This window comes from Lampetra fluviatilis, chromosome 28 (assembly GCF_964198595.1).
Source record: "Lampetra fluviatilis chromosome 28, kcLamFluv1.1, whole genome shotgun sequence".
Taxonomy (NCBI): Eukaryota; Metazoa; Chordata; class Hyperoartia; order Petromyzontiformes; family Petromyzontidae; genus Lampetra; species Lampetra fluviatilis.
Genome location: NC_136302.1, coordinates 1,982,300 through 1,997,266, shown reverse-complemented (window position 1 = coordinate 1,997,266; position 14,967 = coordinate 1,982,300). Strand labels below are relative to the sequence as shown.

Genomic DNA, 14,967 nt, shown 5'->3' with positions numbered 1-14,967 from the left:
TATCGGCATCGCGCGTGTGGTGTTTTTTTTGTAAGCGCTTTGTCGGCCTTTATCATTGCCGTCGCTTTTACGCGGGATTCTCCGGTCGCCGCGCCAATTCCATTTTTAACTTCGATGGAATATTTTTTGGCTAAATGAGAAATGATTGGTCCGTTTTGCGCCGCCTCATTTGCATACCGCGGTGGGGGCGCGGCGCGTCCCAATGGGGGCTCGGCGACGCCCACACCCCTGGCCGCAGCCAATGGGCGCGAGCCTCGCTGACGACACGTGACGTATAAAAGGGCGCTGCGCGATCGGCCCGGGCTCTTTAAGTGACAGCGCCGTTTCGCTGTCGGCACGTGAGGAGCCGGGCTCTGGGTGCTCTCGCTGTGGTTTCATTAACTCGCTCAGCGCAAAGCGGCTCAAAGCAATCCCGTAGCGACAACCCGGCGAAGAAGAACAAGACGCGAGAGCAGCAGCCATCACCAGCCGCCAGCGCAAGAAAGCTTCAATCGGCAGCAACTTGCTATAAGCAAACAGCAAGCTTCGGCGATAACCAATTAAGCTAATTGGCTGCACGCAACGAAGAGGAGCCATGGCTGATACCGCGGTTGACACCACGACTGAGACAGCAACGAAGGTATTTGTTCTTTTTGCTTCAGTATGCGAGGCCGCTTTTCTCTCGTGGTGGCGTCCTGTGTGTGTGCTGTGTGTGTGTATTGTTTGTAACGATGTGGCTATCTGTCAGCTTTGCTACACGCGCTACACCTGCGCGGGTGGGTGGGTGGTGGGGTAAATGCCATTCTGAAATGGAACCCTACGTACCCAGACGGGTTATTACGCGACGTACAAGCGAAGCGTCCGGAGGAGAGGCTCCACAATAGTTTTGTGAACGACGAAAAGTGAAGAGTTTGGGAGCGAGGCGATTGGCGGACTTTTCCCTACTTGCCGCTGCTGTGGATTCATACATTCGTGGTCCTGCTTCTTTAGGAGGGGGCTTTTGTGAACACCACCTTCCACCACCAACGCGCGCTATTGAAGTGCGCTCGTTTTGGAGCTCGCTACCACCCGCTTATAGACTTTTATCCGTAGGTTTGAGGGTTTTGTAAGTGTTATGGGGGTGGATGCGGATAGTTGGTGGGTTATTTCTGCGTAATGGAGTTTGTGTGGTTTCAATGGGTTTGTTTTAAATACGAGAACGTTTTGCGCGCGCCACTCCACGTGGCCCGGTCTCCGAAGACAAAGATCACCCGTATAGTCTTCAGACTGTTGGGGGGCAAGTCCTGTTAGCGATCACCTATTAAGGTCGGCACGGCACACGGGGGAGGTGGGTGGTCAGCACCGCGCTCGGCCGCCTTTGTCTCTCCCCCCCCCCCATGCCGATGTTTATAACACCGCACCAGGTTACAAATTTAAGGCTGATTCGACCTCGTGGGAGGTCCGGAACTGGCTCAAGATATTCGCCACCGATGTTGGCTGCGAGCGGGAATCAAACCTCGTGTGGCCGCCGATTCGTAGCGCAGCGCGCTAACCACTGCGCCACCACTCCCCAACATGCCCCGCGTCTCCACTCCTCGCTCGCCATGCTGCACGAGAGGGCACGTTGGCGTATTCATACCACACTGCGTACACGACAGCCGCTAGCTACTACTACAGGCACTATACCGCATGCAAGTACGCATGGCACGCGTGCTATCTATATAGTGTGCACACTTGTTCAGGTTAATTAAACACAAGTTTGAATTAACGTGTTTCAGCCTCGTTCGCATTGTGTAGAGGTCATCGTTTGCGGTCGGGTCCCAGTGGCTTGTTGGAGTTTCTGCGGGGAAGTCCGCGTTTGGGGAGTACTCGTGGGGGGGGGGGTCTCTGTGTGACGGCGGCCGCTCGCTTGGTACTACGGGTAGAAGAAGACGAAGCAGCGCTGCGTGGTGGGCGACAGCGGCGCTCTGGGCGCGCAGGTGCAGCGGCACCGGCGGCGCGGCTGTCACCGGCGGCAGCTTTGCTGCCCCCCCCCCCCGCAAAGGCTTGCAGCGGTCGTAGTGGCAGCCGTGTCGTGTGTGGTGATGGTGTTTTAATTCTACACTGTAATCAACGCGGTGTGCTTGTTGACGCAGTGAGTAAGTGGCGAGTGAATGTTAACGTGGGTGGTGGTGGTGCGCACACTTACAATGTTGTGTTCGTCCTTGGCTTCTCAATGTGTGGTCCGCGTGCATTTACTACGGTGGAGGCCACCAACCCACACGCAGCTTCCAACAGGGACGTCTCGCCCACTCCACAGTGGAGGAGGCCCCCCTCCCCACCACGACGCCCCCCCCCCCACGTGTAACTTTAAATTCGCTTTCCCGCGTAAACCCAACGCGAAAATCGCCACCACCCCCCCCCCAGTTAGCGATGGGTTTTTCCCCCCTTCGCGCTCGATGTGGCGCTGCTGCTGCGATGTGAGAGAGGCATGTGCGCTGGGTTCGTGGTGCAAGGGGGAGCACACCACACACACACACCACACACACACCACCACACACACCACCAGACACCACACACCACCAGACACCACACACCACCACATACACCACCACTACACCACACACATACACGCATGGTGCACGCTTTAGTAGAGTAGTCAAACCCCCCACGTTTAAACCTCCCCCCCCCCATTCGTTTGAGTTAGAGATGGGGGCGGAGAGAGAAATGATAATGATGATCATAAATTGTTTCTACTTTAAGCGGCCTTTCTTTTGTTGTGGCACTTGACGACGGTCGACACATTGCATCGCGTGTGATTGTTACTAAGCACGGGTTTGCATTGTGCGCGCGTCTGTGTACATAAATAGGCGCTCGCCAACACACCGCGTATGCAATACAGAGCACGTGTATATGCTGTGTCATACATGTAGTCGGAGAGAGACAAAGGCGGGCGGGCGGGCGTGGTTTCTGGCCACAACCACCCAGCTCATTGCGCCGTGCCGGTCCTAAATAGGTGCTCGCAAACAGAACTCATTCTCCCAACCGCAGCGTGTACGGCTCACGGGGATAGACATTTGCTTTTGGCTGTATAACACAACACCCACACGCGGGGCTGTGTGCCAGTCTCGTACTCCCATAGACTTGCATTGACGAAAGTGCGCGCTCAGTCACCAACCCCGACCACTGCGCTGGTGTGGCCGAGTTCGACTCGGGGGGGGGGGGGGTCACGTTCAGTCGATTCCGTGGAGGCGAAGAAGTGTTGGAGCAGGCGGCCCGTGCCGACACCGCGTGCGCGAGTTAGCCGTGCGCAGGGGGGGTTCATGTGCGAGTGCACACCGAGTGAGTGAGTGTGGTGGTGGCCGTGCCTGACGGCGTGTCTGGTACAGAATGTCTCTTGTTCCTGTGGCGCTTCTTGTTGTGTGCGTGTCGGTGCCGCGCGAGTCAGTCGAGAAGCAGTCGCGCGAGTAGCAGCTCTACCACGGTGGTGGTGGTGGTGCCGCGGGCTTGTTCCTGGCGGCGGTGCTGAATCTGTCGTAGCGCAGATCTGTCGGCCCCAGACACGCGGCCGGTGGTCGTCTCTCCCCCTCTGTGCGCGCGGACTCCCCCCCCCCCCCCCAGAGGCTGGGTCCCATTAGTGGCGTCTGGTTCCTCGTGGGGCTTCCCGCCTCTTGTTAAACTTCATGTATCCACCACCCAGGGAGACCACCCCGTGTAACATTGACTACCCCCCCCAAAACCTTCCCTTGGAAGAACCTCCCCTCTAAAAATCCTATCTGCCCGTGCGTTTGTGGAGCGAAACCGGCCTCATTGGACAAACTCTCTCCCCACACGCGCGCCACTAACGCGGTGTGGTATGGAGGAGCGCCAGGGGTAATAGCGAGCCGCATTAGTTGACCACTGAACGTGTACACCGGCACGCATGACGGGGGGGGGGGGGTCCCATATTTAACCTCGCCACGAGTGTCCGTGCCCTTTATTCGGCCACGGCGGCTGTATTCACGCAACCGAGCAAAGTGTGAGCGCCTCTTTATTGACTTGTAACACAACCAACATCGCACGTCTGTCGCCCCCACCTTTCTCATCGTGAGTAGCGTGGGGACGAGGGGTCAGGGGGGGGGCCCCCCTATTTATTTGACCGCCCTGTGCGTCTCAAACGTCGGGTGGACAATCGCCCGCCCGCCCGCCGTGTGTTCTGGCCGGCCCCGCTCTGGCTCGCTCGCTGCCGTGCGCCGTCAACCCCGCGGGTTTGACATTGCTGCAAGGCAGCAGCGGGCGCGGCGCGTGGGTGCTCTCTGCAAGCCGCGTACCGGGGCGCTTCTGCAGCTGCGGTGTCGTTTTGCCGCCCCCAACGCCATCGGCAGGCATCCTCTTCTTGGGCGCGCTTGCAATTCAACTTTTGTTGTTGGCATAGAATACACGTGCCCCCCCCAATCGGTTTTTGTTGGGTTTACCCCCCCTTTTTTAGGTAGAACAAGTGGTGTGTGTGTAGCATCGCGCGCGAGCTGTGTGTTGTTCAAGCGGTGTTCACGTGGCCCCCGCTGGGGTAGTGGGAGATTTGCGTGGAACTTCTTTATCCGCGACTTGGCGGCGGACCACCGAATTCGCGCAACGTTTAATTTGTGTTGCCACCGAGCTGATAATAGGAATGTGGGTAACCCCCCCCCCCCGCGATTTTCGCAGATAATAGGATTCGCAGATTGAAAAAATATACATCGCTTGCGATTGTAGTGAACATTTGCGGATATTCGGACAAATTCCCTCTTTATCCACGGTTATCGCGGATAAATGGATAATAGCGGATTTAATGGGATGGTGTATAATCTGTCGAATTATCAGTTATATACTCACGGGGTTTTTAAATACATTTTAATTGTAAAGGTTTTTAAATTGTTAATGGGTTTTTTTTCCCGCCAATTGCTTAGGGGGGGGGGGGGAGGGGGGGGGTTGGTGCTGGGGTCGTAGCGCACAGCCCAGGGGCGCAGTGGGCGGTTTCGCAAAAAAAAAACTCCTTCCAATGGACAAACCCCCGTGGCCTCCACTACCCACCCACCTACCTCGCTCGCTCGCTATTTAAAGTAAAGTGAACGAGAGAGAGGGAAAAACACGCTCGCTTAAAAGTATTTAATGTCACGCAGCCTTGGGGTTGTCTGTTGGCCCGAGTCGGGGTGCAGGAGGGGGCGGTCTCATCTCGCCTAAGAATCGCCAAATGTTGGGAGACCCTGGGACAAAAATCAGTATTGCAAATGGGACCAATTTGCTCATTAGCTTTTGTGGCACTTAATAGAAACACATTTTAAATGTAAAAAAAATCTGCTTGGGGTACAACTAAATTTTCACCTTTATTGTAAATGCACGACAGTTCCAGGGGAGAAGCCTCGCTTTTTTTTAAAGAGTAGTTTCCTACATTGGCATGTTTGGCAGATGACTTTTATGTGAACGCTTTAAGTGTGTAAGGAAACCACCACCGATTCCATCATATGGGCAACTCAAATAATGGCTCGGGCAGGTCGGCCACCACCACCAACCCCGGCTGTTATGATCCAAAAAAAAAACGCGGTCGCATCTCCTCGTCTGCTGCGTGAGCCACCAACCCCCGTCCAAAAAACGCGGCTTTAGTTTTTCTTAACACAAGCAGCGCTCGCTCCCTCGCTAGTTCGCTCAGTAAAAGCGCGCACCACGCCCGGTCCTTTAAAGGGCTCGCGTCTCCAGCCCTGTGAGAAAGGAGCAAAAAAGAATCTCCCCCCCCCCCCTTGTGTGTGTGCTGCGCTATTGGCCGTGGTGGCTGGCTGGGTTGGGGAGGAGGAGGTGGTTGGTGGTGGTGGGGGGGAAGAGTCGAGGTGGTCGCTTCGGTTTAGTGTGGGCGGGCTGCAGAGACGCGCGGGCCGGAGCCGATTGGCCGACGGTGCGCGCTCACCCCCCCACCACCACCGAGCCGCCGCCTCGGTGTGGCGGCGGCTCGGGGCGCGACCATCTGCGGCCTCCCTCCCCACCTCCCCCCCCACGTCAACCCCAACGCTGCTCTCGATAATGGTGGGGGGGGGGGCAGACGTGCACCCGGGCAACCCAACCCTCAATGGGGGGGGCGGCCCGTGCCATTGTCCCACCGCCGCAGCAGCAACAGCGGCGGCAGATTGGACCCCGGCGGCAGATGTCGCCTTTGTGTCGACGAAACCCGATGCTGCCCCGAGCGGCCGCCCGCCCGCCGGCTGCAATGGCAGCGGCAAGCAGCCCCCCCCCCTCCTCATCGCCCTCGAACAATGATGTTTATTGTTCGGAGTAGCGATCCTTTCGAGAGGAGCCCGCGAGCGTTTTGTCAGCGCCAATGATGAAAAAAAATAAAGGCTTTGTTTCAAAAAAAGAAAGTTTTTACCCCCCTCCCTTTGCCCAGACGTGAGGTTAATTTAAACAGGTGCGTCAATTGCGCGGGTTTTTATGAATTTCTGGCGAGTTGTACGGGGGGGGAGGGGGAAGGGATTTTGTGACTGGGCGTTGGATATAAACGCAAGCTTGCGGGAGAGTAAGCAGTGTGTTTACCAAGAGGTCAACAGTTTCGTGACAAAAGTTAATATAGTTTTTGCCATTGATTTCTATGAATTGCACCTGCATAGGAAGTGTCCGAATCGTAAATGAATCCACGCTGCTCTCGGCATGCCGAGACCCACCCTTAACACGGCCGTTGCGATTGTCCTCGCCGCAGGACCTCAAGGACCTCAAGAACAAGAAGGAGGAGGTGGTTGCCGAAGAGGAGGACAGCCAAGATGCCCCCTCCAATGGCGCCGAGGTAACTCCTGGGACCAGCCCCGCGCTGGTATCTCTCGCGCAGCCTCTCATTTCCCTGACCACTCGTGCACCCCGTGCCAGGGTGCCCCCAACACATGACCTCTCTCTAACCTCCATTCCACATTCTCGTGTGCAGGACGAGAATGGAGAGGGAGACTCTGAAGAAAATCCAGAGGATGTGGACGAGGAGGAGGAGGCTGACGAAGAGGGTGAGTGGTGCAATTACAAATCTCTTTCCCGCTTGTATTCGTGTTGTGCTGTTGGCAAAAAAAACCTTGTTGAGAACATCCATTTGAGATTGTCATGGTCGCTCGCCATCACCTGTAGATTGCTGTCTTGAAACTGTCACCCGAATACTGTTGACGTTTCTTTAATACGCCTCAACCTCGCCTTCTTTTAGGGCCTTGAATGGGCTTTTCATATAGCAATAAAAACCTATCTTTTTCTCACCTTGCAATACTGGGAATTGACATGCCTAATATAAAACAGGGATTCTTGTGCAGTCATGGGTGACCTGGCTGAGATGGTTAACTCTCTCTGCTATGCTTGAGAACCCGGTCTAATCACGTGTGGCTGAAACCCAGACACCACAACCCAACTAATTGCTCCAACACGGCAATTATCCACCACCTCCCCGCACTCAACATGACTCTCCTCCCCTCACAGGGGACGCTGATGAAGTAGACGACGACGATGACGACGAGGAAGACGACGATGAAGCGCCCTCAAGTAAACGTCCAGCGGAGGAGGATGAGGTACTGACGGCTGCGTTGGGAGCACTGTGGCTCTGCCATGGGGTTGTGGCGGGGTGGCGTCAGCTACGTGGTTGGGAGTGTTGAGGCTGTGTGCGTGCACACATGTCTGTTGGTCGCTATTTAAATCGTGGGAAGGCTGCCCCCTGTTGCAACTCCGCTGGCAATTGATGCAGACGCAACAATGTACGGCAGCTCCGCCGAGGGCTAATGCCGAGTCAATCGCAGTCGGCGGCAGTGCGGTTGGCTTGTCTGAACCGTCTTCGCGTGTTAGGTGCGCTGTTGACTCTTGGACTAAGAATTGTCTCTTCTCTACCCCCCTACCCCGTGTCGTGTTTCAGGATGAGGCGGACAAAAAGAAACAGAAAACTGAAGACAACGGTGATTCGGTGGAGTCTTAAGGGGGGAATACTGGGAAATAAAACTAAATTGGGAGGGGGAAAAGGAGAGGAGTGGGGGGGGATTTGGTTCCCTTTTTTGCGCCGTCCAAAACCTGTTCCCCTGCCCCCCCCCCCGCCACTGCTAGGGCTACCGAGTAGTGGGTGCATTTCTCTTTGTTGGTTTTTTTTTATTGGCATAGTCTATATTTTTAAAAATAACAATAACCAGCCCACACTGGAGTTGCTGCAGAATTTTTGTTTAAAAAAAAAAGTACACCTTCCACCATCACCCCTCCCCCCCCTCCTGATTTTAGAAACGTTTTCAATGAAATAAAAAAACGACACAAATGCAAATAACAAAAAGGGTTTTTTTGTATACCTATTTATTTTATACCACAACCGAGGGCTCTCGATCTGCACAAAAAAGGGACGTTGGGAGGTGCAGTCAGAGGAGAAGGGGTGGGGGGGAACGGGGTGGGAGATGGATTTTGTTAGGAGGCGGTGAGAGTGGATCCGCGATGCAGCCCCAATTTACCCGGTAGCCCCTGCGGGGGGGGGGATGCCATGCCCCTCTTAATTTTTTTTGTCCGTCCCTTGCTTTTTATTTGGGGGGGGGGGTTAAGGAAAGGAAAAAACTAAACTTGTATCATTCCTTTAATTTTTTATTTTATTTCTTTTCTTTATGTAAAGAATCAAGTAGGCTAAACTTGCGTTGGGTCGTGTTATTGGAAACACGGGCCAAAGATGTTTTTAAGTACTGTCGTTGAAAAAAAAATCAGGCCCAACTCCTGTGTGAAACAACAACCAACAACAAAAAGAATGGTTTTCTTTTGGATGTATTTGTAATGTAGTCTGTTAATAAAATTTGACAAAACGCCGTGCTCTGTTCTTCATTGTGAATTGCACAATAACACTGCCCCAATAAAGTCCATCAGAACATCACAAGCCCGCAACGCTGTCCATCTACACTGACAAAACGCCGTGCTTCCTGTTCTTCATTGTCAATTGCACAAAAACACCGCCCCAATAAAGTTGGCACCAAGACTCCCGTCAGAACATCACAAGTTCCGACTCCGTTGCCCGTTCCCCGCTGGGGATGGGCAATGTGAAATCTTCCACCACTGGATGCAATCCTGCCAGTGAAAGATGAAATACTGCACGATGCACATTTTGCATACCAAGTGAAAACTTTTGACGCGTTTGTTTAAACTCGCTATATAATTAAGTTCACGTGAGGGTTTGTGGAATGAGACGCGTTATTAAATACGTCTTTAGCTGCGTGACATCACTGGAAAACAACTCCCACCATCTTACAAACCTCGGTGGCCATTTTATGTTTGCCCATGGAGTGAGATACGTCTCGCTTTGTGTTGGGGGGTGGGGGGCACTCGGTACACCGGCCGTAAGGCCACTTGCCACAAGAGTCGCCCATTGCCCTCGCAATGCGGACAGCACAGAGGCATCGCGCCTCGCCAGGTGTCGTGGGGATTTCCATGGATGTGGGAATTCTCGTGAGATGGGGGGGGGGCCGTCGATGAATGGCGATGACTCCGTGTGTGGCCGCTAGCGGGCGCCATGCCGCAGTGTAGACTGCATCGACAAGGTTATTTAAACACGAGGGTGTTTGTCACTGCAGTAGGCGTGGGCCCTGGCACGCACTCGCACGAAGCCAGTTCCGACTTCCTAGCAGCACTCGGGGCTGCACGTATTTGTTGTTGGACGCAAAAGCGGTAGTGGATGGCCACCCAATGGGAAGGGGGGGGGGAGAGACAAACACGGTCCGGGTGGCTGGTGTGGTGTAATGTCGACCATATCGCCCCCCTCGCCTTGCTGTTCGGGGCTCGCAAGGGCCTTGCGTCCACATCGAGGCCCCCCACGAGGTCCCCGGAGTTGCCGATGCGTGGCGCAGTCCATGGGCCACGACAAACGCGCGCGGTAGTGACACCCACGGCACCACCAACAACAACACCGCGGTGGCGGTGGTGCTGGAAAGCGAGTAGCCGTGATGAACAACATTACCGTGCGGATCTCATAGCAAGGGGGGGGGGAACCGCGCCTGGGTTCGAATCCCGACTTTAGGGCTGGGGGGGGGGCTTTCCGCGTGGAGTTTGGACGTCTGTGCAAATAAAACAATTGCTTTATAGCTCCTCGGAATCCTCGAGTATAAATTAAGATTTCTCATTCTTGTATGCTACCCCCCCCCCTTTTTTCTCGCCGTGCTCTGCACGTGTTGCCTCCGCGTTCTCCCGATGCCAAACAATCAACTCCCGTGGCCGCTCTTGGGCGACGAACATCCCGATGCTGAGAAATTCCCTTCGCAATGACTCCCTTAGGGGATTTGCAGTTTACAGCACGCGCTCCATGTACTGCATATACAACATCACCGCCCTCCGCCCCCCTCTAATTGCCGAAAACTTGGCAGGACTTTCAAGAAGAATAAAAGAAAAAGAGTCGTGAGACTGCGAGACCATTCCGAGTCGGCAGTCGTCACCACTGACGAGCGCGTGGTTGAGTGGCGCACGTGGACTCGGACTCTATACCGCAACACGTGCTTGCGTATAGTAGAGAGCGTGTGTGTGTGTCAGCGTACTGCGCACATGTGTTGACATGTGCACACACGTGTGTAGTTGTACACACGGTCTGTGATGACACGAGAACACAACCGCCCGAGTTAAATTCCCGGCACGCGGCTCATGGAAGTGGCGAGTGATACCTGAACTAGTCCCTGAGTCAGTGTATGACACACACTGACACGCCAGCACTGTAGAGTAGTACACACGTGTAGAGGTGTGGCGTGTTACACGTGTACAGGTGTGTGCGGCGTGTTACACGTGTACAGGTGTGTGCGGCGTGTTACACGTGTACAGGTGTGTGCGGCGTGTTACACGTGTACAGGTGTGTGCCGTGTTACACGTGTAGAGGTGTGGCGTGTTACACGTGTACAGGTGTGGCGTGTTACACGTGTACAGGTGTGGCGTGTTACACGTGTACAGGTGTGTGCCGTGTTACACGTGTAGAGGTGTGGCGTGTTACACGTGTACAGGTGTGGCGTGTTACACGTGTACAGGTGTGTGCGGCGTGTTACACGTGTACAGGTGTGTGCGGCGTGTTACACGTGTACAGGTGTGTGTGGCGTGTTACACGTGTACAGGTGTGTGTGGCGTGTTACACGTGTACAGGTGTGGCGTGCTACACGTGTACAGGTGTGTGATTAGTAGTACATGCATGTGTGAGTAATCTGGTACACGTGTCTGTGTGAGAGCTGGTGGACACGTGTGTGATTAGTAGTACACGTGTGATTGGTGTGGTACACACGTGTCTGTGTGAGAGCTGGTACACGTGTGTGATTAGTAGAAACGTGTGAGTGATCTGGTAGACACGTGTGACCGATCTGCCTGCCTGCAGACCTCTACGCTGCTGTAATTCCTGTAGTTCGCGTTATTCAACTGTCTCAGTTGCTTTGTTGCCACAAGAACGAGAGGCTATTTGTGGACACGTTTGGTTGGTTCCAAACGTTTCTCCCTGTGACTCACTTAATTATGATGCGTGTACAGTACAGCCCTCTTGGCAATCCACTGCTGGATGAGAGCCCTCCCCACGCTGTGCGCTTTCGAGGAGGTATTTAGTTTTTTTTGCCATACTTCACCACGCTGGTCAGTACAGGGTTGGGTGAAGGCAGGCAGCAGTCGTGGGAGCATAGAACGTACAGCACAATCGTCGAGTTTCGTCGCACTGCCCTTTGCTGCTGCTCACCACATACCAGCTCCGGATGATGACAAACACGGGACAAACATCGCCAGCATCAACATCTCGGGGATGGTGAGTCGGGGTTGCTTAAATGGGCGACCACCGTGCATAACAGGTGTTACAGCGCCGTGGGGTGCACAGTGTCAGCCCAAGGGCAGCAGAGGTAGCAGACTCCATTATTGTACCGTACCGTAGGAGTTCTATGGTCCAACACCTATCACCCTGCCGTCTTCACCGACCCGCCACTGCCCTGGCGTGGTCAAGTACGGTGACGTTACGGGGGGGGGGGGGGGAGGCCGCTATCCAGCAGTGGAGTGGCTGTGTATATGTTGACGTCTGGGCGGTGACACTGCCCAGGGGTGGCGCGGTCGTCGTTTGCTGCGGAGGTTCGCGGGTTGAGATGTAGAGCGGCCGCCCCGGTTAATGGTGGCGGGTGTAACAACCAACGCAATTCTATGGGCCGTCCGCTTCACAGTTAACGTTCAACTACAACAAAAACAAATCCATAATACAGGGTTGTTTTTTGGGGAGGGGTTTAGATCGCGTAAATATACATGTGTCGTTAAACCCGCCACCACCCGATACGGTCAATTAGTTAACAAACAAAAAACCCTGTATTGTGGATATTTGCCGCGAAAACCTACGTGTTCAAACAAACAAATCCCTTGACATCATCCGCAAGAGAAATCGTTATGTGCCGGCGCCGTCAGGGTAGAACATTTTTTCCCAATCTCGAAAATGACACAATTGGGGTTATACGCGGCAAACATCACCCCCCCCCCCCCTATTGGCATATTAATACCCCAGTTTCACTCATGCAAACGGTGCTCTCATCCTGGGTCTAGTCAGTCCTCGCTCACCTGGTTGAAACTAAATCAGAGTCTATATTTAGACTGGAGGAATCCGATGAGCCATGATGCTCTTTTTTCCACAAGTCCAGTCGGTAAATACACTGAAATTGACTTGGAACGACCACCGATGAAGCTCCAGCTACTTGCGTGTCCGGTCCTGGCTGGGCCAGTCAGTGCTTATGTAATGGAAATAGAGACTGCATGCGGTGTGAGGGGACTGGTGGCCACGGGAGGTAATGACAGGGGCATCAGTTGTGAGCACGAAGGGACTGGTGGCTAAGGGAATGTTCGAGAAGGGAGCGGGGTCAGGCGACGGATGAGGACGGTGGAGTCTGCCGGTAGAGGGAGCGTCCCGAGTCAGCGAGAATGATCGAGAAGGGGGGCGTGGCCTCGGTCGGTATATAAGGGGGAGATGCGCGTTGGACTCGGGGCTGTTGCGGTGGGGTGTCTGCCTGATGTCAAGTGAACGTGTCTTCAATAAAGTGCCATCTCGAGAGAAGTGTGTCAAATCGTCACTACACGTTGATTGCTACGATCTCCCTCATTTACCGTACTCACGGCACACGAATTTAATTTGTGAGCTGATGAGATTTTGGGCGAACGGCCAATATTCAGCTCTTCCCTCTCCTCCTTTCGGCGAATGTAATGAGACGGAACAAATGCGAAAGAGACAATACATTGGGGTAGATAAGACAGGAAAAACGTGCTCGCACAAACAAGACGAGCGAGATCTATCATGCTTGTGCGTGCTATTTAATTAGCAATGGCGTTACGTTTCAAGCTTCACGACTTCTGGGTAATCAACAGGGTACTGTCGCTCTTGTCCCATGACCAATAGCCACCGAAATGCGCCCGACGTCGACAGATATCAGAATGTCATTCATACTGGAGGAATCCGATGAGCTACAAAGCTCTTGTTCATAGCTGTCCAGTAGATTTAAAGATCCTGGAGAGTGTTTGGATGGGCCGACCAGGATGCACAACAGGTTGCTATAGACTGCGGGGGAAACGCGGTTGGGCAGCCGAGACCGGTGCAGCGAAACTCATTGTTGTACTGTACATCAGAGGTGGGACAAAGTCATTGTTATGCAAGTCCAAGTCGAGTCGCAAGTCATCAAATTCATGACTCGAGTCTGACTCGAGTCCAAGTCACATGACTCGAGTCCACATCTCATAGGTGGGACAAAGTCATTGTTATGCAAGTCCAAGTCGAGTCGCAAGTCATCAAATTCATGACTCGAGTCTGACTCGAGTCCAAGTCACATGACTCGAGTCCACACCTCTGCTGTACATCTATGCACCCCGCCACCACCACCATCATCATCGAGATGGGACCCACAGAGGAGACCCGGTAAATAATTTATTGATGGCGATGATGATGCTGATGCATCATGTGCTTCTGCCAATACATCGTCTTGATTCATAGCATGTTTTAAAATCGTGCAATCCTTAATCTTGGCACGTGCATGAGCGAGCCATCACAATGGCCCTGTACACACACTGACCGCACGCACACGCGCAGTGTCGCGGGTGGCGGGTTACAAGCCGCGTGATTATACCCGCAGCTGCGTCCAATTCACAGCAGTTGAAGCGAGAGCACTTTTTTCCCGGGCTATTTGTCTTTTGTCGTGTTTGTTGACTCTCTCTCTATGCTACTCGGCCGAAGGTCGCTTTTATTGTCGCATAAAAGCGGACGGAGGGAGGGGGGAGATCCTGAAATAACCAACAATGTCATTATTATTATCCAGGAAACAAAAGCAGACTCGGCGACTCCCAAGACTCATCTGGACGAGGATGCTGCCGCGGGGAGGTTTAACCAATTCCTCTATCGGAGTGTTAATTAATTAGTGTCGGATCCAATTAAATAAATCTTGCCATTTTTGGACCACCTCCCTCTTGGGACGTCCGTAGATCCGCCTCTAGTCACAGGCCGATGGTGGCCATTCCACGTTTCTACGGCCGAGGACGGCCTCTGCACAACAACAACACAGCAGTCACTTCTAGCGCTCATGACTATAGCGAGCCCGAAGGAGATGATTGAGCAAGGTCACCCTGACCTGGATAGTAACTCATACGTGCAATCTCACACTGTGCAGCCGTTTGACGACGGTACACGTTTAAAATGTAAAGGTTATATAATGTCCCTTCGCTCACGCGGCCTGTTAGCAACTCAACGCGCATGCGCCCGTGTGACGTCTCTAAGGCTAAGCAGGCGCTGAGCCTGCGTAGCAGCGCACGGGTCACGTGGGTCGCCGTGCACGCCGTGACGTCATAGGCGGCCTCGAAGGCCACGTGACGGCCACGTGCGGAGGAGCAGCAGACGTGCAGAAATTTAAATTGTTGTACTGCACTTCTATCTCCCCCCCCCGCCTCCACATCTTCGCTAACCCCCCCCCACTTCACCCCACATTAACCAACGGATACTGACCGGTGTGGTGAAGTATGGTCAAATTAATAACCCCCACATGGTGTGGGGGCTCAATCCACCAGTGGCTTGACCAAGTGCAATACGGTTAC

At 53.9% G+C, this 14,967-nt stretch overlaps 1 protein-coding gene across 1 annotated transcript; it reads left to right on the top strand.

Annotated features, from left to right (window-relative positions):
- Positions 1-100: 100 nt before the first annotated feature.
- Positions 101-8,729, top strand: LOC144942699 (uncharacterized). Its single transcript, XM_078869538.1, has 5 exons — positions 101-619; positions 6,638-6,721; positions 6,857-6,929; positions 7,387-7,475; positions 7,814-8,729. Exons 1-5 carry the CDS (start codon positions 575-577, stop codon positions 7,871-7,873), a joined length of 351 nt encoding a protein of 116 aa, XP_078725664.1. The 5' UTR covers positions 101-574; the 3' UTR covers positions 7,874-8,729.
- The last annotated feature ends 6,238 nt before the right edge of the window (positions 8,730-14,967 follow it).

What these genes read in the sequence shown, in the direction of transcription:
- LOC144942699 (XM_078869538.1), top strand. Translation starts at nt 575, where the DNA reads ATGGCTGATACCGCGGTTGACACCACGACTGAGACAGCAACGAAG. An exon ending in CCCCCTCCAATGGCGCCGAG is followed by an intron (nt 6,722 to 6,856) that starts GTAACTCCTGGG and finishes TCTCGTGTGCAG; the next exon opens with GACGAGAATGGAGAGGGAGA. An exon ending in GGAGGAGGCTGACGAAGAGG is followed by an intron (nt 6,930 to 7,386) that starts GTGAGTGGTGCA and finishes CTCCCCTCACAG; the next exon opens with GGGACGCTGATGAAGTAGAC.